General features: G+C 60.4%; 1 protein-coding gene across 1 annotated transcript in view; it reads left to right on the top strand.

Annotated features, from left to right (window-relative positions):
- PPP1R9B (protein phosphatase 1 regulatory subunit 9B) overlaps positions 1-22,329 on the top strand; it is an 84,328-nt gene that overhangs the window by 49,524 nt on the left and 12,475 nt on the right. The window contains exons 11-14 of the mRNA XM_039516266.1: positions 1,094-3,508; positions 4,291-4,358; positions 17,787-18,020; positions 18,312-18,363. Of these exons, the coding sequence (XP_039372200.1) occupies positions 1,094-3,508; positions 4,291-4,358; positions 17,787-18,020; positions 18,312-18,363 (2,769 nt within the window). The remainder of the gene's footprint in view (positions 1-1,093; positions 3,509-4,290; positions 4,359-17,786; positions 18,021-18,311; positions 18,364-22,329) is intronic.

Raw genomic sequence — 22,329 nt, forward strand, 5'->3', positions numbered from 1 at the left:
CTTTTTGATAGCAGGGACTGGCTTGCTGCCTTCCTTCAGGGAGATCTCAGGGAGTGGCGCCGGTTCACGGACCGGTCCTTGAGAAACGCTGCCGTAGATGATTCTAGCCAGAATCCACCCGTTAACATCGGCTGCCCTGCAGATGCGCCCCAGAGAGGGTGGAACGTGGCTGGCGCGTCTCAGCATGGGAACGGGAGGATGGATTCCTACGGGCATGAACCAACCTCTCCCTGGTGGGGGCCAGATGGATATTTCCCCTTGGACGGAGCCTATAACTGCCAACTGCTGGGTTCTTGCTCCTTCCTCGGGAGCAGCCGGTGCTGGGTAATGTCAGACCGACTCGTAGCAGGCATGGGCCGGTGGCATGATCCAGTCCGGCCATGCCTGTGTTCCTAGGGAGAATGCTGGGGGGCGGGGAGGGGGACAGGCCTGCAGGGTCTACAAGGTTATGGGGCAGGAGAGAGAGGGGCCTTGACTGGTTTATCCCGAGCTCCCTGCCTGCCAGGTTCATGCTCCCCTTCTAGTGCCCTGCTGCGTCCAAATCGCTGCTGGCCGCCCACCCCCCTTGCCTCTGCCTTTGGGAGCTGGATCTCAAAGCGTTTGTGCTGCTCATTCCTCCAGCTCCCTGGGGACCCCACGAGTGTGTGTGCGTGGGGGGGGGCGGGGTAAATTGATGCTGGTTTGCTCTGATCTTTCGCTTTTCTTTTTAATGCCTTCTTTGCTGGTCATTAGTTAGTCTTGTTTGTTACTGACCTAAACACGGTGTTTGTGGAGCCTGGTAACACAGGTGTACGGGAGATCTCCCGGGGTGGGGGCCGTGGGTGTGTGTTGGGGCGGGAGGGATGCACCTGTGTGCATGTGCGCAGGTGTGTACATAGGTGTGTGGAACGCCGGCCTGCCCCTTGACGGGCCCAGGGGGCTTAGGCCAGCCAGCCCTAGCGAATCAGCCAGGCAGGTGCCAGAATTAGCTGCCTCCCAGCTGAGGGGCCAGGACTGATGGGGCCAGGGGAGGCACCCCTGGGCCTCAGCAGAGAGACGGTGGTTGGGAGGGGATCCAGAGGGAGTATTTGGGCTCCTGTGGAAGGCCCCTGAGGTGGGGTCTGCTGGGCCCTGGCAAACTGCGGAAGAGACGCCAGGGAAAGCAGCCTGAGCAGAGGACAGCACAAAGGTAGCCCAGGCGGGCTGAGAACCGAGTCCAGGAGCCAGGCCCCGGGGAGCCCAGACGGGCTGAGAACCAAGTCCAGGAGCCAGGCCGTGGGGAGCCCAGACGGGCTGAGAACCGAGTCCAGGAGCCAGGCCGCAGGGAGCCCAGACGGGCTGAGAACCGAGTCCAGGAACCAGGCTGCAGGGAGCCCAGACGGGCTGAGAACCGAGTCCAGGAGCCAGGCCGCAGGGAGCCCAGACGGGCTGAGAACCGAGTCCAGGAGCCAGGCCGCAGGGAGCCCAGACGGGCTGAGAACCGAGTCCAGGAGCCAGGCCGCAGGGAGCCCAGACGGGCTGAGAACCGAGTCCAGGAACCAGGCCCCAGGGAGCCCAGACGGGCTGAGAACCAAGTCCAGGAGCCAGGCCCCAGGGAGCCCAGACGGGCTGAGAACCGAGTCCAGGAGCCAGGCCGCAGGGAGCTCAGATGGGCTGAGAACCGAGTCCAGGATCCAGGCTGCAGGGAGCTCAGACGGGCTGAGAACCGAGTCCAGGATCCAGGCCCCGGGGAGCCCAGACGGGCTGAGAACTGAGTCCAGGATCCAGGCCCCGGGGAGCCCAGATGGGCTGAGAACCGAGTCCAGGAGCCAGGCCCCAGGGAGCCCAGACGGGCTGAGAACCGAGTCCAGGAACCAGGCCGCAGGGAGCTCAGACGGGCTGAGAACCGAGTCCAGGAACCAGGCCCCAGGGAGCTCAGACGGGCTGAGAACCGAGTCCAGGAGCCAGGCCGCAGGGAGCCCAGGCGGGCTGAGAACTGAGTCCAGGAACCAGGCTGCGGGGAGCCCAGACAGGCTGAGAACCGAGTCCAGGAGCCAGGCCGTGGGGAGCCCAGATGGGCTGAGAACCGAGTCCAGGAGCCAGGCCCCAGGGAGCCCAGATGGGCTGAGAACCGAGTCCAGGAGCCAGGCCCCAGGGAGCTCAGACGGGCTGAGAACCGAGTCCAGGAACCAGTCCCCAGGGAGCCCAGATGGGCTGAGAACCGAGTCCAGGAGCCAGGCCGCAGGGAGCCCAGACGGGCTGAGAACCGAGTCCAGGAGCCAGGCCGCAGGGAGCCCAGACGGGCTGAGAACCGAGTCCAGGAGCCAGGCCCCTGGTAGCCCAGACGGGCTGAGAACCGAGTCCAGGAGCCAGGCCCCAGGGAGCCCAGACGGGCTGAGAACCGAGTCCAGGAGCCAGGCCCCAGGGAGCCCAGACGGGCTGAGAACCGCGTCCAGGAACCAGGCTGCAGGGAGCTCAGATGGGCTGAGAACCGAGTCCAGGATCCAGGCCCCTGGTAGCCCAGACGGGCTGAGAACCGAGTCCAGGAGCCAGGCCGCAGGGAGCCCAGACGGGCTGAGAACCGAGTCCAGGAGCCAGGCCGCAGGGAGCCCAGACGGGCTGAGAACCGAGTCCAGGAGCCAGGCCGCAGGGAGCCCAGACGGGCTGAGAACCGAGTCCAGGAGCCAGGCCGCAGGGAGCCCAGACGGGCTGAGAACCGAGTCCAGGAGCCAGGCCCCAGGGAGCCCAGACGGGCTGAGAACCGAGTCCAGGAGCCAGGCCCCAGGGAGCTCAGATGGGCTGAGAACCGAGTCCAGGATCCAGGCCCCTGGTAGCCCAGACGGGCTGAGAACCGAGTCCAGGAACCAGGCTGCAGGGAGCCCAGACGGGCTGAGAACCGAGTCCAGGAGCCAGGCCGCAGGGAGCCCAGACGGGCTGAGAACCGAGTCCAGGAGCCAGGCCGCAGGGAGCCCAGACGGGCTGAGAACCGAGTCCAGGAGCCAGGCCGCAGGGAGCCCAGATGGGCTGAGAACCGAGTCCAGGAGCCAGGCCGCAGGGAGCCCAGACGGGCTGAGAACCGAGTCCAGGAGCCGGGCTGCAGGGAGCCCAGACGGGCTGAGAACCGAGTCCAGGAGCCGGGCTGCAGGGAGCCCAGATGGGCAGAGAACTGAGTCCAGGAGCCGGGCTGCAGGGAGCCCAGACGGGCTGAGAACCGAGTCCAGGAGCCAGGCTGCAGGGAGCCCAGACGGGCTGAGAACTGAGTCCAGGAGCCGGGCTGCAGGGAGCCCAGATGGGCAGAGAACTGAGTCCAGGAGCCAGGCTGCAGGGAGCCCAGACGGGCTGAGAACCGAGTCCAGGAGCCGGGCTGCAGGGAGCCCAGATGGGCTGAGAACTGAGTCCAGGAGCCAGGCTGCAGGGAGCCCAGACGGGCTGAGAACCGAGTCCAGGAACCAGGCCCCAGGGAGCTCAGACGGGCTGAGAACCGAGTCCAGGATCCAGGCCGCAGGGAGCCCAGACGGGCTGAGAACCGAGTCCAGGAGCCAGGCTGCAGGTAGGACTGGATGGGACCTCGAGAGTTCAGCTAGTCCAGTCCCCTGCGCTCAGGGCAGGACTAAGGATTCTCTAGACCATCCATACGTGATGCTGTGAGGTGTTAGATCTGCCGGGGGGAACGGTGTCGGGGGAAGTTAACAGGGCGCTGCTGGGAGCCGGCTGGGCTGGGCTGAAAACTCTTCCGAGGTGGGGTGCTTTTTGCATGCAGCAGTGAAAGAATTTGGGGTGAAGGGGTTAACCAGGCACTGTTAGAAGGAAACATGCAGCACCGGCATTAGCGAAGCAGAATAACTCTCAGAGTTGCACAGAAAGAAGCATAAGCTCTGGGTTTGCCTCTTGCCCGCAGGGACCTGTGTTCACGTCCTGCATGAGGCCCTAGCTGAGTTGAATGTGAGGAGTCTCAGTTCAGACCCTCGGGTGTTTAACCTCATCCCCCAGGTTCTTTGTATTACAGCAGCCCCGAGAGCTGGGTGCTGTACAGAGCTAGGGACGAATCCCTGCCCTGGGTGGCGCTTGCAATCAAAACAGGCAACGGGTGGGAGGGGAAACTAAGGCACAAAGAGGAGAAAGTGACTGGCCCAGGGTTATCCTGTAGCTCTGTGGAAGAGAACCCAGCTCACCTGAGTCCCGGTTCAGTGCTCCACCCAAGTGGTTCTCAACCAGGGGTACTCAGGGGTGTTCCAGGGGGTACATCAGCTCAGTTTTACATGGAAAGCACTAGCGAAGTCAGTCCCAACTACAATTTCGTACAGACAATGACTTGTTTATACGGCTCTCTAGACTCTGCACTGAAATGGAAGGACGATCGTTATGTGCCAGTGGATTTATCGGATAATCACATGGTGCAAGTGAGAAAGTCAGCAATTGTTCAGTAACCGCCTGGGGCTGCGACACTGGTGTATTTTTAGGTCTGATTTTGCAAGTCGTTTTTAAGTGAGGTGAAACTCAGGGGTGCGCAGGACCAATCAGACCCCTGCCAGGGGCCCAGCAGTCTGGGAAGGTTGAGAGCCCCCTGCTCAGCCCGCTACGTCACGCTGCCTCCTGCCTGCCTGGGCGTCGCTGCCCCAGCAATGCCACGTGCGGCTCTTCTGCATCTTTCTCAACATGGCGGTTGGCAGAGCGGTGCCTGGCACCGCAGGGCGTCTTCCGGAGCCGTTGTTCTTTGCGGCACCGCAGGGAGGGCCAGGTGACATCGCTAGATCTTCACCGGAGGCTCGTTCTGAAGCATAGATGCTGGAACTAGGGGTGCTGGGGATGCGGCAACACCCCCTGGCTGGAAGTGGGTTCCATCATATACAAGGTTCACAGTTGGGTTCAATCGCTCTCAGCTCCCCCCCTCCCTCACTGTACACATTGTCCCAGCCCCCCCTCTTCCGAAGCTGCTGTAACTAAATGGATCACAAAAAGGGAGAGAAAACGCACTGGTGCGACGAATTCTGGCCGTGCGACGGACCAGCATGTTTCTGCGGGCATGGCTCCGTGAGTGTGCTTGGTGTGCGAGCGATTGGGTGAGCGCCTGTGTGGGAGTGAGCTACGGGCGTCTGTGTGTGCAAGTGAGCCTGAGCATGTGTGCGACCGGAACACACCCACACACACCCCAGAATCTCAAGCCAGCCACCTGCCTCAAGTGGGTCTTCTGACGTTCAAGCCGGACGACTGGTATGAGGATCGGGGGCTGTTGAGAAGGAGACTGCTCATGCTAGGCTGAGCACCACCAGAGATCGGGGTAGTTAGGAAGCTCCCATCCCTGTAGGGCTGACGGAAACACGGTCAGTTACGATCTTTGGGACACTTCCATGGGTGGGAAACCAGCACCGTAGCCCTGCTGTCACCCCACCCAGGCCGCATGGTGGCTAAGCAGCAGGGAGGAGACATGTCCATTATTTATTATTATAGATGGAGCAGGGACTGGCTTTTTGTTCTGTGTTCGTACAGCACCTGACACAACGGGGGCCCGCTCCAGAACTGGGTTCCTAGGCTCTGTAGTGAAACAGATCATAATAATAAGTAGCGGGAGAAGGAAGAGCTGGTCTGCTGGGTCTCCTCCGCTGGCTTCTAAGATTATCTGAGCTCTTGATGAGTTATTTTTCCATTGCATTTTTATTGCATCACCTATTTATTTCCTGTCGCATTTTTTGTTCCTTATCTCGGGAGCCTGCGCCCTGTCCTAGGAGCCAAGCTGCTGTTGAGGAAGGCACGTGCAGAATAAAATGAAGATTCAATTATCATTAAAGCTGGTCAGGACTTTTTCAACAAAATATTTTTTTCATCAGAAAATGTCCGTTCGTCAGAACTGAAACTGTTCGCGGGAAAGGCTCGGTTTGGACTCATTTCGAAAAAAAGACATTTTAAAAAGTTTTGGGGGGAAAAAGAGTTTGTTTTTCAGTTCAAACCCATTTTTCATTTAGAAACATACATTGATTTAAGGGGAAAAAAAATATCCTTCAGTTGACCTGATCCCATTTTTTTATTTTATTTTCTGTTCTTGAAAAACTTCCGAGATTTTGATTTTTCATCCCCGTCTGGAATGGGAAAATATGTCAACAATTCTCATGCAGAAACTAGTTTTCCACCTGGCTATAGTTATAATGTCTTTTCAAAGTGCCCCTCACCATAGTATCTGGGCAGGTCCTGTCCCTTTCAATTGAACGTGCCTGGGGTGATGGTGGGGGTAGTGGGATGTCCTGGCTGCTGTGGCGATCTCCGTGTCAGAAGCGACATGGGTGCCAACCTGAGCTTTGTTTCTAACCATCTCTGCCACATCGTAACCCCCCCAGTAAGATGAGCTGGAAGCGAGCGCTCCTGACTGCTATGCCCGGCTGTCTGACGTGGGCACTGGGAGTGAGAGTGGCTGGCACAGGGACCGCTGCCTCCCACTGCCCTACTTTCCGCAGTCGGGTTTGCGACGGCACCAGACCGTGCCCGGGCTGTCTCCAGTCCTCCCCCAGGCTGGCAGCCTCCTTGCTGTGCCTGCTGGAGCCAGGAAGCTCTGTGTGTGTGTGTGTGTGTGTGCGAGAGAGAGATTGTGTGTGAATGTGTATTTGGATTAAAACACACACGGCGCCCGGGACGTGCACCAACAGTTGCTAATCCAGGCGCTGCTGCTGCTGCTGCTATGGGGATGGCAGCCCGGGAATCTGGTGCCCCAGGGAGGGGCAGAGACGGGGGTGCTGGGTGGCGCAGGGTCTCATTTTCTAGCCCAGCAGCAAAGTGCAAAGGGGCCACTTGCAGGCCCTGGGGGAAGCTGTCAAGAGCTCAGCTCGGGCCCCGGGGCCTTCGCTCGACTCCGTTCTGCCCCCGCTGGGATGGGGCGGCCTCGTCGTCGCTCGCTCCAGGAGGGGCCCATCTCTGCCCAAGTCCCAGGACCCCTCCCCGACTCCCCATCCCTTGGGGCGTCCGATTCTTGCCACCATCTGCCGCACCCTCATCAGCACTGACCCCCCCAACGCTTCCCCGCGGCTCAGCCAGTGTCCCCAGCCGCACCTGTATCACCCCAGCTGCACCTGTATCACCTCCAGCCTCACCTGTGTCACTCCAGCCGCACCTGTGTCACCCCAGCCTCACCTGTGTCACTCCAGCCGCACCTGTGTCACCCCAGCCTCACCTGTGTCACTCCAGCTGCACCTGTGTCACCCCAACATCACCTGTATCGCTCCAGCTGCACCTGTGTCACCCCAGCCTCACCTCTCACCCCCAGCCTCACCTGTCTCGCCCCAGCCTCCCCTGTATCGCCCCAGCCTCACCTGTCTCGCCCCCAGCCTCACCTGTCTCACCCCAGCCACACCTGTATTGCCCCAGCCTCACCTGTCTCGCCCCCAGCCTCACCTGTGTCACTCCAGCCTCACCTGTCTTGCCCCAGCCTCCCCGTATCACCCCAGCCTCACCTGTCTCACCTCAGCCTCATCTGTCTCCTCCCAGCCGCACCTGCATCACTCCAGCCTCACCTGTCTCACCCCAGCCTCACCTGTATTGCTCCAGCCGCACCTGTGTCGCTCCAGCTTCACCTTCCAGCCACTGGTGTCTCTGTGCTGATGGCCCCTGGTGCCCCAGGCAGGGACCCACCTTCCTGAATGCAACCACCCAGCCCCTCCTAAAACCCCCTCTTGATTCAATGAAACATGAATTGAAAATCCCTGTTTTCTAGGCCTCTCTCCCCCCGGGATGTGACCGGCTCTGGGTCTCTCTCCCCCCGGGATGGGGCCGGCTCTGGGCCTCTCTCCCCCCGGGATGTGACCGGCTCTGGGCCTCTCTCCCCCCGGGATGGGGCCGGCTCTGGGCCTCTCTTCCCCCCGGGATGGGGCCGGCTCTGGGCCTCTCTCCCCCCGGGATGTGACCGGCTCTGGGCCTCTCTCCCCCCGGGATGGGGCCGGCTCTGGGTCTCTCTCCCCCCGGGATGGGGCCGGCTCTGGGTCTCTCTCCCCCCGGGATGGGGCCAGCTCTGGGCCTCTCTTCCCCCCAGGATGAGACCGGCTCTGGGTCTCTCTCCCCCCGGGATGGGGCCGGCTCTGGGTCTCTCTCCCCCCGGGATGGGGTCAGCTCTGGGCCTCTCTTCCCCCCAGGATGGGACCGGCTCTGGGTCTCTCTCCCCCCGGGATGGGGCCGGCTCTGGGTCTCTCTCCCCCGGGGATGGGGCCGGCTCTGGGTCTCTCTCCCCCCGGGATGGGGCCAGCTCTGGGCCTCTCTTCCCCCCAGGATGGGGCCGGCTCTGGGCCTCTCTCCCACCCGGGATGGGACTGGCTCTGGGCCTGTCTCCCCCCCGGGAGGGGACCGGCTCTGGGTCTCTCTCCCACCCGGGATGGGGCAGGCTCTGGGCCTCTCTTCCCCCCCGGGATGGGGCCGGCTCTGGGCCTCTCTTCCCCCGGGGATGGGGCCGGCTCTGGGCCTCTCTCCCCTCCCGGGATGGGGCAGGCTCTGGGTCTCTCTCCCCCCCGGGATGGGGCCGGCTCTGGGCCTCTCTCCCCCCCGGGATGGGGCCGGCTCTGGGCCTCTCTTACCCCCGGGATGGGGCCGGCTCTGGGTCTCTCTCCCACCCGGGATGGGGCCGGCTCTGGGCCTCTCTTCCCCCCGGGATGGGGCCGGCTCTGGGTCTCTCTCCCCCCGGGATGGGGCCGGCTCTGGGCCTCTCTTCCCCCCGGGATGGGGCCGGCTCTGGGCCTCTCTTCCCCCCGGGATGGGGCCGGCTCTGGGTCTCTCTCCCCCCGGGATGGGGCCGGCTCTGGGCCTCTCTTGCCCCTAACACTAAACAGACTCTTCTGCGTCCAAGTGAGGAAGGGGACAAGGAGCGGAGCTGTCCCAGCCTCAGCCTTGGCTTTGTTCGTGGCCCCAGTAGCCTCCTGTGGTTAATAAAATCGCCCCAGACCCGACGCCTTCCAGCTGAGTCCGTCTGTCCTGGGACGGAGCCGGTTTTCTCCCCCCAGGTGCTCGCCCCCATCCCAAGCTCTCCCAGGCAGGAGCCTCCTTCCCCCTCCCAAGCCAGGCTCCTGGGAGCTGTCCATTCAGCACCACCCGCCATTCCAGCTCCCAGGAGAGCGTCATCCGCCTCTCCCCTTCCTCCCGACGCAGAGGGGGCGGGGGGGGGTCATTCCCCTCCGAGGGCCGGTTACGTCAATGGAGATTTGGGGGAGTCCTGCCAAGGTCCAGGTCTCGGAGGTTATTTCTATCCTGTGCCCAGTGCTAAGTGCTTGGCAAACGCTTAGCGAGAGAGACGCTCCCTGCCCCGAGGAGCTTCCAAACGAGGCAGCCAGAGGGGAAACTGAGGCACGGAGCAGCCAATTGACAAAGCAGAGTCAGGATTAGCACCCAGGTCTCACAGGTCCCAGATCATCACCTCACCCGCCGCACCCTTTTGCCACGCCAACCAGTGCCCTTTTCTGCTGCCAGTGCCCATGCCCAGAATGACACCACCCATCTGCTCCCCTAACCCGTGTTGCTCCATCTAGGGACCCCCCCCCGACCTGCCTTTCAAAACCATGCGAATGGTTTGTGATCCAGGGAACACACTGGGTTGGCAGCCCTGGAGAATAAGGCCTCAGGTGGAACCACACGAGTATACTGGAGTAGTGGGCAGATTATTTGGGCTCTGTTCCAGATGAGACCCTAAGGCCCTTCTCTGCCCTTCTCTGCTCCGCCTGGGCAGTAAAGATCCCACAGAGTTTCCTTTTTGTGGGCTCAAGGATGTCGTCCCCCCCCCCCCCAGTGGATTTAAGAACAAGCAAACAAAAGAGTCGCCGCCGTCCAGTGCTGCAGAACACTGGCTTCTGTGCTCCAGCCCAGAGGTGGCTGCATTTCAGAGCTGGGTGCTGCAATTGTCTCGAGGCCAGAATGCTCAAACTCAGGTGCAGAAAGCCAGTCACTCAAGTCCACACTGAATCAGCCTGATTTCTTCACAGGTGCTGAGCATCATGTCTCCCCTTGCCCCTGGTGGCAGCACCTCTGAGAATCAGGCTTTGTTTCCGTGCTGACATAAAGGGGTCGAGCTGGGGGCTGTAGGCTGCAAGGCTCTCTGGGAAGCTCTGCTCTTTAAACCTCTGTGAGCCTGTGATTGCTCATTCTCTGCCTCTCTCTTCGCCTCTGCTCCCCACCCCCCCATCTTCCTGGATCTCCCAGCCCCAGGGAATGGCTACATGGTGCCACTTCAGCACTGCATCACCACATCAGCAGCCCGCCCAGCCCAGCCAAGCCAAGCCAGCAGCTGGGAGACACGGCCAAGGCTGCACCCTCCTTCCCTGACTGCAAGCCAGGCTGCCCGAGCTGCTTCCGGGTTCCTGTGAATCCCCCCCCCTTGCCTTTCCCTCCCCCCTTCCCCTCCCTCCAGTCCCTGGGACCATCCCAGCCTGGAGAATCCAGAGGTCAGTATGAAATTTCTCTCTGCAGCACCTCCCCGCTTGCAGACCTCTCAGGATGCTCCCGCTGCCTCCTTCATCCTCTCCGCTCCCTCCTTGAATTTTTGAAAGCTTGTTGGAGCCAAATAAGGGGGGGGGAGAAAGGGGAAGGGGGGAGGAGAGGGGGGAGCCACAAGAGCCGCCTCTGGATCCCAGCATGGACGCAATCGGACGCTGCTAAGGATGCCAGGGACCCCTCGGTGAGTGTGGGTCAATTTCAGCCTGGCCATCAGCATCTCGTGTCAGTTTCAGGGCTGCGCTTCCTTCGGCTCTGCTGCTCGTTTGGCTGCCGGCTGGGTGGGTTTTTGTGGGGGAGGAGGAGGGGGGGCTCCTTGTTTGTTTATTTATTTCCAGCCCTGCCTGCGTCGAGGCTGCGTGGATCGCAGCGGCTTGTAAGGCTGCAGTCCCGATCTAAACAGTCCCCCCCGCTACCCCCCCCCACGTCTGTTTTGATGCAACCAGGGGAGGAGAGCGGCATATTTGGTGTTTTCCTGTCGGTCCGCTCGGGGTGGAAACGGAGCGATGGGGGGAGGGGAGGGGGGGTGATGATGGTGGAAAGTGGCTTCAACGTGGGGTGTTTATAAACGTATCTGAAAGACGGAGGGGGGGTTGGTTAGAGCGAGAAATGCACATGCAGTTAGCTGTGCTTGGTAGAGTCCAACCCACCCCCCGGGTTTGAACCCCACCCGGGTTATTAAAATCCCCCTCCCAGCATGAGGCTAGCAACACTTTAAACATTAATAAGCCGCCCTCCCCTTCCCTCCTGTTTTCAATCAATAAATTAATAACCATAATAAAAAAAAAAACCACCTCGGCTCCTCTCTTCTGAGCCAGCGCTCAGCAGTCGCCTGGGATTTCACTGTAACCCTTCCTGGCCCGGGCTTCTGGAAAGGTAACGTGGGTTTAAAATCCAGGCTGCGGTTCAGCTTTGAGCCTCTCCGCTCTGGAGTCCGGTGGGGCTGCGTTTCTCCATGGTGGGGGGAGCCTGCCCCATAGTGAGCTGGCTGAAGCAGTGGCCTTCCCTGGATGGGGCTGTGCCAGGGGGTCTGCAGCCCCACAGGCCTGGCTGGCTTCAGTGGGATCGGCTGCCTCCTGGGTTGGGTTGGGAGAGTTGGGCCTTTGGCTTGGTCCCTGCTGCGCCCGCCTGGGGCAGGGTCCCACCCTCTCACCTTGGTCGGTTTCATCCTTGGGACTCGCTACATCCAGCCCGCCTCGATTCCGGCCTCCATTCCCTGGCTGCTCCGCGCGTCCCTTCTCGCTCGCTCACCATCTCCTCCTTTACGGTCGTTCTTTCCTGCCACCCTGCTCTCCTCCGTAGACCCCGATTTCTTCCCTCTTTTCTCCTCGCCCCTCTTTCTTCCTCCAGAATCCCACCTCCATCTCTCTCCGTCTTCCCTCTCCCCCCAACACACACACACTTCCTTTCCCTCCTTTCCACGGGCCTTTTCTTTCCTCATTAGGCCGGAGCACTAGGCCCGCGTTGGTTTCGATGTTTCTGCCCTTCTGAGGCGTTGGATCCAGGGTTAAAATGGCCAGACCTCTCCTCCCCCACCCCACATGTGCACCCTTCCCCCTCTCCGCTTGAACTGAAATTACCCCATTGCCCCTGGAGGGGGCCCTGGCTAATGTTCTGGCCTCTGTCTCAGACCCCACCGGGGGGTGGGGGAGGGATGTGTGTGTCTCTAACACCCTCGTGTTCGTATGGCTGGAAGGAAGCACTCCTAGATGTGTGTGTGTGTTGGGTGATTAGTTTGCAGAACCATCATGGAAGCGTCTCTGGAAGGGAGGGACAATGGCCTCTCAGAGATGGGTTCTGGGAAGCAGTTAGCCGGATGAGAGAGACCCCAGGTGCTGCAGGTAGTGGCGATTCAGCAGGGGGCGCTCTCCCCCACCCCCAAGTCTGTACTGACCCCAGTGCCCCCGCTGGGGGCTCTGGTCACTGCTGCTGGAGGTAGTGACACAAAACCGGGGTCCTGAGGCTCTCTGTGGCATTAGAGATCCCCTGGAATTTCCATGGCACTCAAGGAGGCTAGCCCCAGGGTCCTGGTGAAATCCTTGGGCAAGCAGCATCCCGCTCCCTTACATGTGCACTGCAGCTTTCCGCTGGATCTGGTATTCTTCACTTCCCATCTTAAACGGCTGGGCAGGCCTAGCCGTGCTGCTGTTTAAAACAGCGGCCGCGCCCCCACCCCAGAGGTGGCTGCATTTCAGTGGCGGATGAAGCGGCTCCATTTGCGAACCACTTTGACACTAAGGGAGCTGCCCGAGATCGATATGAATCGCTGCCAAAGCAGACGTACGAGCCACTGGGCTGTAATTTTCTGTCTCTTTCTGCCTCCCGGCTGCTCTTCCTGGGGACTGAAAATCCATAGGCATCAAAAGGTCGCTTCTCCCATTGGCGGGCCTCCTGGTAACGGTGATGGGAGCAACGCAGACCCCACGGGGCATTAGACGCTTCCCTTCTGATAACACCAAGGAGCCTGCAGCGGGGCAGGGACAGAGGGGAAGGAATTTGGCCCTGCCCTACACTCAGGCCTGCACAGCCCTGGGCCTAACTTCTGTCCCTGCTCCACAGGGCTCCTAGGGGCTTTTCAGGACTGTCGAATCACGGGAGCACAGGTCAACCCTGGCCACGCTTCCACCCACCTGGAACGGCCCCGGAATCCCACGCTCACCCCCTGGCTCACCCCTACACTCATGGGGTCTGGGGCCCTCCCTTCTCCCTCAGAGCCCCGTGGTACCACCCTCGCTGGGGCAATGGGCAACAATGAATTGAGCCTCGCATGTCTAGGGAGTTTGGGGGTGTTTAATTCTACCCCCATCTTGTTTGGGTTCCTTGTGGTGCAGCCAGATCTGTGAGCCTGATCAGTCTTGCTCCTGAAGGTCCCAGATATTACCCAGAGGCCCTTTCATCAGATAAAAGAATTGGCCACTTGTGCCGGCTTAGAGGAATTTGACATCCTTTATAAATATGACAGCATTACATCTCCTAACCCCTGCCCCTGGGAGGGGAGATCTTATACCTGGGCTTTGCACAATTCAATCTTTTTTTTTTTTAAATCATTTGATGGATATCGATTTTTTTAATGCATTTTTAATTTTTATTAATTTAAATATTCAGTTATGGGAAATTGGGGGGGGGGGTTCAGACGATGATGATTTAATGTTGAGATTCAAAAAGTTAAAGCTCTCTAACCATCCCTCCACACACGGTCGGCATCCCACGTCGACATGTCCGAAGTAAATATCGGTAAATGAAACGCGAATCCGTTCTCAAGCCGCGTTTCCCCTACTTTCCCTAGCTGTACACGCTGATTATTAGCAACGGAAATATTGGGCGTGTCTGTGGTGAAATTGACATTTACCGATAAAAATCGAATCCTTCCAAGACTAATTATATCCATTAAACCCGTGGTTTTCAACCTGTGGTCTGCGGACCCCTGGGGATCTGCAGATTATTTCTAATGGGTCTGCAAAAGGTTGTTGTTCCTATAGAATAGTGGTTTGCAACCTGTGGTCCACACAGATTTACAACGGGATCCGTACCTCCGCTCAGGCTTTGTTAGGGGTCTGCAAATGAAAAAAGGCTGAAAGCCGCTGCATCAAACAGATGGGGAAATGAGAGAGGCCCAGTGACTTGTGCAGCGTCACACAGTGAACTGGGGGCAGAGCCAGGAATGAAATTCAGGAGTCCCGACTCCCAGCCCCCTGCCCTAACCAGCAGCCCGCATGAGCTGGGATCGCCCCGGAGTCCGGGCTCCCAGTCCCCGGCTCTCACCACTAGAGACACGTTGAAGGTTCAGTGTAACATCCCTGCTGCGCCCATTTGGGACTGCAGGTTTGCTGATCCAGAGGGGCCCTTAAGAGTAGCATCCTCCTGGGGCAGACAAACCTCCCTGCGGCCGGTTGCTTCCCGCCCTGTGACAGCCTGAGCCTGTGCTAGGGACCTCGCTTCCGCAAGACGGGTAACTCGTCTGCGAACGTTCGCTCCATGGCAGTTGAAGTCCCAACCCAAGGATGGTCTGGTCCATGCATTTCCCGCCAGCGGGGCAGTGGGACTGGCTGGCTCAGAGGATCAGTCCCTGATTCGACCCCCGTGCCTGGCCCGGGTCAGCTTGCGCTCTGGGACTCTTCCCCCGTCGCATGGTCCCAGGGCCTGGGCTCCAGCCCGAACCGGAATGTCCCACAGCCCGAGTCAGCTGACATGGCCAGGCCCAGCTGTGGGTATTTAATTGCAGTGCAGACATGCCCTAAGCGACCTTTCACCTCTGGGTCACCAGGGGTTCAAATACAGCCTGGCAGGGATTTAAAGCCGACGGCAGGGGGAGCAGCTGGAGGCCTGTAGGGGAGGATTTGGTGGGTGCCTGTCAGTTTCCTAGCAGGCAGGTGTCTCTCCCATAAAGACCATTGTCTCCCTCGATGCTGATTATCCCCTTGTCCTCCGCTCTAGGATTAACAGCACAGAGGCGTCTCCTTTGTCATGTCCTTCCAGACACGGGGCAGCTGCCTTGGGAACTTGTAGCAGTACCAGGACTAACTTCCGGCCTGGTGTAACTCCATCAGTGCCACCTTGGGGGGGGACGACAAGTGGGGCAATTTGCCCCGGGCCCTGCAGGGGCCCCCACGAGAATATAGTATTCTATAGTATTGCAACTTTTTCTTATGGAAGGGGCCCCCGAAATTGCTTTGCCCCAGGCCCCCTGAATCCTCTGGGCGGCCCTGAACTCCATGCAACGCCGCTGAAATCAACAGAGCTGCTCCCAGGCAAAATTTGGCCACTTAACAGTCCCTGGCTCTAGCTGATGCTTGGCGTTATTATTGGCATTCCTCTCCAGAGGGTCCAGCGGAGACTGAAACCTCATTATGCTGGGCGCAGTGAGAGACAGTCCGGGCCCGTGTTGTTACACTTCATTAGCCAAAGGGTGGGGAGGGGAAACTGAGGCACAGAGAGGCAAAGCAGCTTGCCTGAGATCACGCTGCAGTTCAGAGGCAGGAACAGAATCGTGGTGTGGGCCAGGGGCCAGCAGGAGCCGAGTGCTGGAGGAGGAGAGGGAGGCGGGTTACCAAGCTGCTGCGGGGGTGGGTGGCCTTTGGGAGATATTTGCAGGCATGAAAGCAGCTCTCTCTCCTACTGTTTTGTTCCATCACCCATGAGGCTGCTTTGGGGCCGCCAGGGAACGCCCCAGCACGAACCGCAGGGAAAGGGACACAGGGGCTAACCCAGCTAAAGGCTCTACCGCGGGAGCGGAGACAGCAGTGACAGTAACCCTCGCCCCGGCCCGGATTTGAACCCTTGACTGTCCGCCCAACCCCCCTGCCCCTTGAGCTAAGGGAGCAGCACCGTAGCGGTCAGCAGTAGCAGGCTGCTATCCTCTAGCCGACATGGGCGCGTGACGCACTTTGTCAGGCGAGGCCTGGTGCATGCGCCCACTAAACACTCCCGGCCCTAAAGATCTTACAGTCTAAAGAGAGCTGGCCCGTGCCTTGGTTTCCCACGCAGAAAAACGGGGATGTTGCTGCTGATCCCCTGGCAGAGGCACCCAAGAGCTTTGTAAAGGCCTTGGCGACCGCAGGGTGTGAGGTGCTGCCTTGCTCCTCATTCACCCTCATGCGAGCGAGAGGCGAATCCAGCCCGGGGCTGGTGTATTCCTGACTGGGATCAGCTGGGGGCCGGTCCCATAGTGTCCTATTCCCAGGCTGGGGAAGATAAACCCGCCCACTGGCTAAATGGCCTTTTCCCCAGTGACGCTGTCCCTCTGCTTTCCCGGTTCAGGGCCGTCGAGCCAGCACTAACCTAACCCTAACCCTAAAATCACGGCCGCTCTGAGCAAAAGTAAACCTCCCCAGTCTGGTTCAATGGGAGGTCTGCCTGGGGCAGGGGGAGCCCATCGCTCCAAGGGGAGCAGTGGGGGTACCTGGGGAGCCCCCAGGGAGGTGGGGGAATATACCCGCTCCTACACCCCTTTTGGGGACACTCCTTGCTCCCCCCTGCATGCTGGCCCCAATGCCTTGGTGGCTCCCCACGTCGGTACCCCGTGCGCCCCCTCGCCAGTCTGCCTGCACGTGGGGGAGGCAGAAAAGGTCTCCCATCTCCAGTCCCTGCCCTGCGCCCCTCACGCTTGGCAAGTGGCAGCTTTTACGGCGGGAGAGGGAACCGCGGCTGTTTGGAAAGCGTGGGCAAAACCCGGCGGAGAGAAAGCAAACAAATCCATGGCCAAAAGTGAGATGGCGCCGCCGGGGACTGCGCCAGGCAGAGATGCTGCCAGCCTCTCCCGCGTGAGAGCCACGCGCTGCCCTCTGCCCGGCGCTGATGGGAGGGCGGCGTGGGAGACAGTCACCCAACGCCTCCCCATCGGGGCCCACTCCTCGCTCTGCCCCAGCGGAAATTCACACCGAATCGCTGAGCCCCGGGGCCTGATTCTGCAGTCACGGGGAGTGTTGGCAGAGTAAAGCTGGCAGGATCAGGCCCAGCGGTATTAGCACTGTGGTTTATATTTAGGGCAGCTTTCGCTGCCCAGGCAGGACAGTTCTCTGCAAAGAGGGCTGGGAGTCAGGACTCCTGGGTTCTCTGCCCAGCTGTGAGCCAGTCACTTCAGGCCAGCGGCTTCCCTATCTGCAAAACTGGGGGTCACACGGACCTTCCCGCCCCTGGGTGCGGTGGGGCTGAATTCATTGTTTTCAAAGTGCTTTGAGATCTTTGGAGGGAAAGGGCTGGGTAAGATCAAAGGATTTTGGGAGAACATTGCCATTGTCACAGGGAGAGGGGAACTGGAACGCTAGATCAGACCATCCCATCTGGTATCATTGCTCCAAGAGTGGCTGGCCCCAGCTGCTCCAGAGGGAGCTGAAAGCAGTTATGGGATAATCTGCCCCTGTGAAAAGTTACCTCCTGACCCCCTAATAGTTGGCAGGCCCTGAAGCCTGAGGGTTTCTACCCCTCCCCAGAATCTTAGCTTTTTACATTCTTTCTATTAGAACCCAGGATACTCTTGTTCTCCACAGAAATGCCAAGCCTCTTTTGAGTCCTGCTCAGCTCTTGGGCCTCAGTGAAACATTGTGGCCCTGAGTTCCACAGGCCGATTGGGGGCTGTATGGAAAACGTATTTCCTCTTATCAGCCTGATCCAGCTCTAAAACCCCTGAGTGACTGACCTTTCCGCCACGTCCCTTAAATACGTCCCTCAACCCACTCGTCAGGAAAATACCAGCAGTGGTGGGCACCCGGTGTCTCCTCTCGCTAACCTGAGGGAGTTGTATGGTGGGGAAGGGAGAGGAGAATCAGGCCTCCTGTCTCTTTAAATGGATGGACAATAGCAGGCGATCAATCACCGTCCATGTCTTCTATTGCATCATCCGTCCTGGTTCCCTTTGTGGCACGATGGGGTTGTGGGGTGAGGGAGAAGGGGGCAGCAGGGCTGGGGGAAAGGGAGGGAGAGAAGTGGGGTGTGATGATACGGGGGATCTTGCTATACCACTTGGTCCCTCTGCCACCCTCCCTCACACACTGCCCCCAGGATCCAGCGGCTTGGTCCAGCTCCGGAGCCTGGCTATCTCCAGGGTGCTCCCGTGGGGATCCGACGGGTCCCACGGCTGCAGCTCCGTGCGCCGGGCACGTCCGGCTCCACCCCGTGTAAGAGCTTGGGCCGGGCTGGACGACGTGACCCTGACCGGCTGCCCCGTTCCCCTCTGTAACACAAGGTCAGGCAGCTGAGACACCATCGCTGGGGAGACTCCAGCCAGGGCCAGGCCCAGATGGCCCCCACGGGCCCTCCCCAGAGCTCTCTCGCACTCCAGACGGATGGGGGGTGCTCTCCGGTGGGTGCTTGGAGACCCCGGGGCCCAGCCGCACGCGCCTCCCCAGCCAGCCGTTTGGCTTTGGATGTCCAGCGGTCTGACTCTACCTCCCCTCTTCTCTCCACAGACCTGCCCTGCCATGTCGTCCTCCAAACGCCGAGACGCCGACGAGGTTTTCGGTAAGTCCGCTGCACGATCTCCACCCTCTTCCCACCCCCACCCTCTCTCAGCCCCCGCAAGCTCACCCCCGGCGTCGCCAGCCAAGGGAGACTTTCCCCAGCGCTGACGGCCTGCAGAGCGGAGCAGGGACGGCACGGACCCAGGCTGGGGGGAATGTGGGGCTTGGGGAGGGGAGGTCTGGTGGGAGGTAGGGAGGTTGGCAGGGGTGTTAGGGCCTGGCAGCTGGGGGCCGGTGAGCTCGGGTGTGGATGGGGACAGGGAGGTGGGAGATTGGAGCTAGGGGCTGGGGATGGGGGAAGCTAGTTTTGGGGAACCAGGACATAGGGGTGGGGGTGGGGGGATTTGGGAGCTAGGACCTGGCTGGGGGGAGGGAAGATGGGGAGCTGAGCAAGAGCAGGAGCCCGGGGAGGGTCTGGGAATGAATCTCCTCCCGCCCCTGAAAGCCGTGATCTGTTCGCCCGCCCCCCTCATCTATGGGGCTCCCTGGCCCAGAGGGGCCCTGGGAGACGGACTGGGACAGCTGGCCTAGGCTTCTGGCCCCTCGACTCCGGCCTCCAGCCGTAGGCTGGATACATCCTTGGTGGGGGCTCCTGCCGCTGCCCTTGGGGGGGAAGGCAGTACCTGCTGAATCAGCACCTGCCGTCCGGACGCCCATCCCTCTGGCTCCCGGGCGCCCGACGCGGGGGAATCAGGGCCCAGCATGGATGCTGCCTCTCCCGCACACGCCTAGGTCAGACGGTGCCTTCCTGGGAGTCGGGAGCAAGTGGCCCTAGTGCGAGGCTCCCTGGCATGTACACGTGGGGCTCCGCCTCCCCAGAGGCGCCTCTCCCCACTTCCCTCCACCCCGTGCCCCCTTCGGCTTCTGGGATCCTGCAGGGACCCTGCATCCTGCTCGAGCCCCCTGCACGGGGCCTTGCTCGTTCCGCCTCCTAGGGATAACCCCCCCCCCCCACGCACACACTCCTACTACTCCCTCTTGTCTCCCCTCCGCTTTCCTTTCTCTCTCATCCCTCTGGTCCCTCGGTGGCCAGGTGCTGCCGCGCCCACTCCAGCAGGCGGCAGAACTTTGTGCAGGCTCCTGCTTTGCCTCGATTTCCCATCCGCCTTCTGTGGGGGTCACAGATCTGCCCTTCGGGGCCTGCCCCTGCATCCTTCGGCAGCCTGAGACTCTCAGGCGGGTCGCACAGAAGGAAGGATCAGGCCCATCACGTGTTTGTGTCTCTTGGGGCTTGCCTCCACTCAGGCAGTTTGCACGTGTGGACCTCCTGGTGTAGGCAGTTGTGCAAAACACGATAGTTGTGCAAAGCATGGCTGGCTCTGGGGCAGCTGGTCCCAGTTGGGCATGCTAGCGCGACCCCGTCTTCCATGGGTTTGTGCTGTGGTAGCTGACCCGGTGCCAACCAAAGCCAGTATGGGCAGGGCTTTGTCTGAATCTCTCCCTCCGCGTGTGCGTCTGCCTCTCTCATTGGCTGACGGCCAGAAGCATCCGGGCAGGTTCACGTGCACGTGCGTGTCTACACTCACACGCGTGTGCGTATGGTTCGCAGGAGCCTGAGCCGTGCCATACCGCAAAGGCCACTGCCTCGACTCCCAGGGGGCTGGAGTTGAAAGACCATGTGCCATCTGCCGATGCTGGGAGTGGTTCCCGTCTGCGGCCGGAGAAAAAATGTCACCCTAAAAAAAAAAAATAATAATAACCACGGAGCTGGCGGAGGAAGTGGCTGGCAACCAAAGGGGCGAGTGCCCCCAAGGCCCAGCTCTGGTTTTCCCGTTCGGCCTGGCACCCGCCTGGCGTGCCCTGTTTATAATGAACGAGCTGGGATGAGCAGTGCGTAGCAAAGACAACGACTGACAGCGCGGTGAGTTACACCCTCGTTACCGCCGGGGGGGGGGGTGACCGTGTACCGCGTGGGCAGGGATGCGGCCACTGCTTAAAGAAGATGGTTATCTAAGTCCAGTCCCCGCCAGACCGTTGTCTAACCCAGGGGGTCTCAAACGTCATGGCACCGCGAGCCCCTTCTGACAACAAAAATTACTACACGGCTCCAGGAGGGGGGACGGTGCCAAAGCCCAAGGGCCTCGGCCGCAGCCCGGGGGCCTGTAACCTGAGCGCCGCCGCCCAGGGCTCAATCCCTCCGGCTTTGGCCCCGAGCCCCAGCAAGTCTAAGCCAACCCTGGCGGCCCCATTCAAATGGGCTTGCGACCCACTTTGGGGTCCCAGCCCCCCGTTTGAGAACCGCCGGCTCGAACCCGTTCTCACACCCCTCCGACGACGGAGATTCTGTGCGTACGCGTAGGCACGAGAGCCCACAAGGATACGTGGGTCCGTGCAACGCACATGTACTAGTGCCGATATTGGTGCCCAGATGTGGTGGCACAGACCCGCCCCCCTGCACCTGTCCCAAACGGCCACACGCACGTGCCCACATGCTCGGGTACACACACTAGGTACACAAAGGCGTCAGGCGTTGCCTGTTTCTCGTTCCGCTTTTCCTCTTTACCCAGAGGCTTCCGCTGGAAGCGTCTAGCTCTGGGGAGGGGGCTCGGCCAGTGAATGCCGCAGAGGATGAGCCGGGGGCGTGCAGAAGATTGCCTTCGTTCCTGGAAGTAAATACGGGGCTGCAGTCACTGACGTGATGGGGAAATGGTGCATGCCAGAGGAGACCCATAGAGCACAGGAGTTGGTGGTTGCTGTAGGACCGGCTTTGCAGCATAGGAGGGGGTGTTGTGTATTGTGATGTGTGGCGAGCACTGTCCCTGCGAGTTGGGTGGCTACTGGCGGCATCGCTACCGGCTCTGCCTATAATTCAGGTTGTCCGAAACGCCCCATTAGACGTCCCTGTTTTCAGTGGCTCAGAACTTTGCCAGACTTGAACCGGTTGGGCTGAAAATTTCCCCCTGCCTCAAATTGAATTAGTAGAAGGTGTGTGCGGGGGGGGGGGGGGGGAGGTTTCAGCAAACCCCATTCCGCCATCTCTGAGACCGAGGTGAGGCGCAAACACCTTGTTTTGCCCAGGTTAACAAGCATTCTCGGGTCCATTTCTTTGTGCCTCTCTAGCGCCCCCAGGCTTTGGTGCAAGGAGTTGAAATTGGACAGGGGAAGAGTTTCAAGGGGTCAGCCAAGCCCCAGCCCCACTGGGCTCAGGGCAGTACGAACACCTCCTAAGAGCCCTCTCCGCCCCCAGAGAGCTGGCAATCTAACCAGATACGACAGCCAAATGCTGGGACAGGCACAGAGTCGGAGTGACTTGCCCAAGGCCACACAGCAGTTCAGTGGCAGAGCCAGGAGTTAAATCAGGTGCGCCATGCCCTACCCACTAGGTCATACTGCCCCTCGTGGGTTTTTTTTAGCCAAAGCCCCTTCTTTAGGTGCCCAAATGGGAGTGGAGCTCCTTGCCCCGCATGCACATGCTGAGCTCTTGAAAATCCGGCCGTAGGATCTTTTGAAAACGTCCTTTGTGCCGTCTAATAATCCAGAATCCAGCTTCCCCTGCCAAAGAAGGGGCACGCTCCCCCCGCCCATGGGGCTGGTCACTCAGTCGCTCTCCCTTGGGTGAGGAGGTATTTGGGGGCAGTTCTCTGGCCTGTGCGATACAGGAGGTCAGACTGGAGGATCCTAATAGGCCCTTCTGGCCTGGGGGGTTTGAAATGGGCAGAATGGCTGATTTCCCACCCCCCAATGAGATTGTCTGGTTTTCACAACACTCGTGATCCATTTCACATTTCCCGGGGAATCCAGGACGGCGGGGAAACACGCCCCAGCCTTCTGCCTCGGGAGCAGGTGGCTGGGAACCGACGCGGAGCCCTGCGTGCAAGGGGACATGTCCGTACGGCGGCGAGGGGCGCGCACGACGGTCGCCCCGAGCCGGCGGCTGGCTCAGCCGGCCCTGGCACTCAGCCCGCTGCCTGCTAGGTATTTTCCATCTCCAGCCTTTAAAGCTCGCTAGCATCAGCGCGGTGGGGGC

Source organism: Mauremys reevesii, linkage group 27 (genome assembly GCF_016161935.1).
Source record: "Mauremys reevesii isolate NIE-2019 linkage group 27, ASM1616193v1, whole genome shotgun sequence".
NCBI classification, from domain to species: domain Eukaryota; kingdom Metazoa; phylum Chordata; order Testudines; family Geoemydidae; genus Mauremys; species Mauremys reevesii.